At 56.7% G+C, this 2,955-nt stretch overlaps 1 protein-coding gene across 1 annotated transcript; it reads left to right on the forward strand.

The window, feature by feature from the left end:
• Nucleotides 1–1,710: 1,710 nt before the first annotated feature.
• LOC119361260 (very-long-chain 3-oxoacyl-CoA reductase 1-like) lies at nucleotides 1,711–2,667 on the forward strand. Its single transcript, XM_037626561.1, has one exon. It carries the CDS (start codon nucleotides 1,711–1,713, stop codon nucleotides 2,665–2,667), a length of 957 nt encoding a protein of 318 aa, XP_037482458.1.
• Nucleotides 2,668–2,955: the final 288 nt, after the last annotated feature.

Genomic DNA, 2,955 nt, shown 5'->3' on the forward strand with positions numbered 1-2,955 from the left:
TAACACTACAGTCTGTTTCCTTTCCGTTTGCGTGTAATAATGTGACAGAAACTCTCTTGACCCATGGTGCAAAGGTGGCGTATGTGCCCAAGCTGTGTGGCTGTGCACAATGCCCCAACGGAGTCCATACATGTTCTTTCTTCCTGACGCCGCCCCTTCCACATCCACAGCCCTCGTGTTTCCTGGCGAAGAGTCGAGAATTTCTTGTTCTGCCTCTTGAAACAACCGAGACTGAAATGTGACGTTGCCACGTTGGTTTAAGTGAACACTTGGAGGTTACAAGCTGCCTTCAGTGAGTCAGAATCCACCTTCCACGTACGCACACCATCTCACACGTCGCTTCTCTCGCTCTCTCTTTCTGCGTGTGTCATCCGTCTATATTTATAGCCTGACAAGCCCTGCGTACACATATATATATATAGCCAAAGCTTGCAGTCTGCGGCTGGCCATTTTGAGAATGATGCCTTGGTCCATACTCAGGCCAATTTGGACGTCACGTTATTAATCGGCTTAATTGAGTCCAAACCAAATTGACGGCACCTATGAGATTATCCACATGTGTGCCCTAAATTTCCGATCACCTGGAGTACTAGTTTCCCAGGATGGCATTTTGTAACAGACATGTTGTCATCCAAACACTAGTATGTATTGTACATGACCCTCGACCAACCAAATACACGCTCGATAGGATTTGACTGACACTCTTCGTATCCAGCCCAAATCTGAGACAGATATAGGGACATCCGGATGTGCCCATTACGTTAGATCCAGCCCACGCTATGGTTCACCCGACCCCATATAAATTGGCCATATCCACAGCTCCGACCGAAACCCCAGCCGCATTCCACTCCACTCTCCTCCCCTCCAGTCCACACCCTCCACACACAAGCTTCCGTCCGACGGTCTTTTACCCACTCCGACATGGCGGGCAGCAGATTCAAATCCTACACCTCCAGATCCATTGACCCGGAACTCATCCCACGGGGCTCCGATGAGGAGATGACCATCTGTCTTCCGCTTCGCCGCTCCTGGGAGGAGCCCGCCTGACGATACCGCTCGGACTCATTCCGCCTGGAATCCATTGCGTCACCCCAAATGACGCATGGATCCGGCAGAGGGTGTGTCACCGCTGCCACACCGGAGGCGGTGCGGTCCGTCTGGCATCCGAACGCGCCGGCGGATGCGCAACCGTTTCGTTGGCGCGCCGAGAGGAAGGAGAACCCAAAGACATCCGGCAACACAAATACGGCGCGGCGTGCCCGCTATACGAGGCAACGGGGGTGGGAGGCGGCGACAACCCTCATCACAAAGGACGTTGGTGAGGCGGAGTTGCATTCTCCGGTGCCCCGTGTGGTGCACGGCCACCCCGGGCGTCGCAAACCACGTTGTGGCGGATGTCACCGGCTCTTCCCAAGACAGATCCATCATCGATCTCACATCCACCAGCATTGTAAAGGTACCGGACTTCGACGAGAAAGAGTAGGGCACGGCAGATGGTGACACCTTGAGTTTCGTGGGACGGAGGTAATAGACTAATAGTTGCTTGTCACATTAATTCAGTTATTCTAGAGAACACCAATGTCGATTGGTGTGATTGCGGGACACGATCCATAACGGTGATTGGGGTTGATGGGAAGAAGACATATATAGGGGTCAGTGGGGCAGCATGGAGTAGCAAACTAATTCCGAGCGGTCGGAGCTATCTGCGACATGGCGGCGGCAGTGCCGGTCTGGTTCATCTCCCTGGCCGGACTCGGCGCCCTGTACCTGTCCGCTGCCTGCATCCGTCTCCTCGCCCACCTCGCCCTCTGCCTCCGCCGGCCCATCGACCTCCGCCGCCACTACGGTTCGTGGGCGGTCGTTACCGGCCCAACCACAGGGCTAGGCCGATCCATGGCCATGGAGCTCGCCCGCCGTGGCATCAGCCTCGTCCTCCTCGACCTCGACGCGGCCAACCTGCAATCCGTCTCGGCTGCCCTCCACGAGGCCCACCCCGGAGTGGAGACCAAGACCGTAGTGTTCGACCTCTCTCTCGTCGGATCCGCCGCCGGCGACGAGGCGATGCGGCAGCTCAAAGAGGCCACAGTGGGGCTGGACGTGGGGCTACTGGTGAACAACGCCGCCGTGAATCGGCCCGGCGCGATGTACGTGCACGAGGCGGACGTGGAGCGGCTGGCAAGGATGGTGCTGGTGAACTTGATGGCGCTCACAGAGGTGACGGCGGCGGTTCTGCCGGGGATGCTGGAGCGGGGAAGGGGCGCCATTGTCAACGTCGGGTCCGGGTCCACGGTGGCCGTGCCTTCCTTCCCGCTCTACACCGTCTACAGCGCCACAAAACGGTACGTGCAGCACCTGACGCGGTGCCTCAGCGTGGAGTACAAGCACAGGGGCATCGACGTGCAGTGCCAGGTCCCGTTCTACGTGCACACCGGCATGCTGTCGCCGGCAATAGAGGCGACCATGACATTCCCGGCGTTCGTGGCGACCGCCGACGCGTACGCCCGGGACGCGGCGCGGTGGATCGGCCACGGCGTGCTCTGCGTGCCCGACGTGTCCCAGCAGCTGCAGTGGTTCCTCGCCGGTCTTGTCCCCAACGCCGTCCACGACTGGTACCGCCTCCGGCAGCATCTAAAGCACAGGGCCATCCTCCGGCCGAAGCTCGCGTGATCATCACTGTCATGTGTACATTCATGCATGCGCATGCATGGTGGCTGGCCGATGTGGACCTATCATATGGATTATGGAGACAGCTTAAAATCATGCGTATATGCATTCTCGATCAAATTTCGTGCAATCCATACCCCTTATATTCTAAATCGTGTCATATGAATGGTTATTGTAATGGTCTATTTTGGATCTAAAAGAGTGAGCATTTTCTTCTTCTTAAAGCCATCCATCAAATGCACATAGGCAGATTACCACCACCCAGTTACCCCCACCTGATTAAATCTACTC

Source organism: Triticum dicoccoides, chromosome 2B (assembly GCF_002162155.2).
Source record: "Triticum dicoccoides isolate Atlit2015 ecotype Zavitan chromosome 2B, WEW_v2.0, whole genome shotgun sequence".
Lineage (NCBI taxonomy): Eukaryota > Viridiplantae > Streptophyta > Magnoliopsida > Poales > Poaceae > Triticum > Triticum dicoccoides.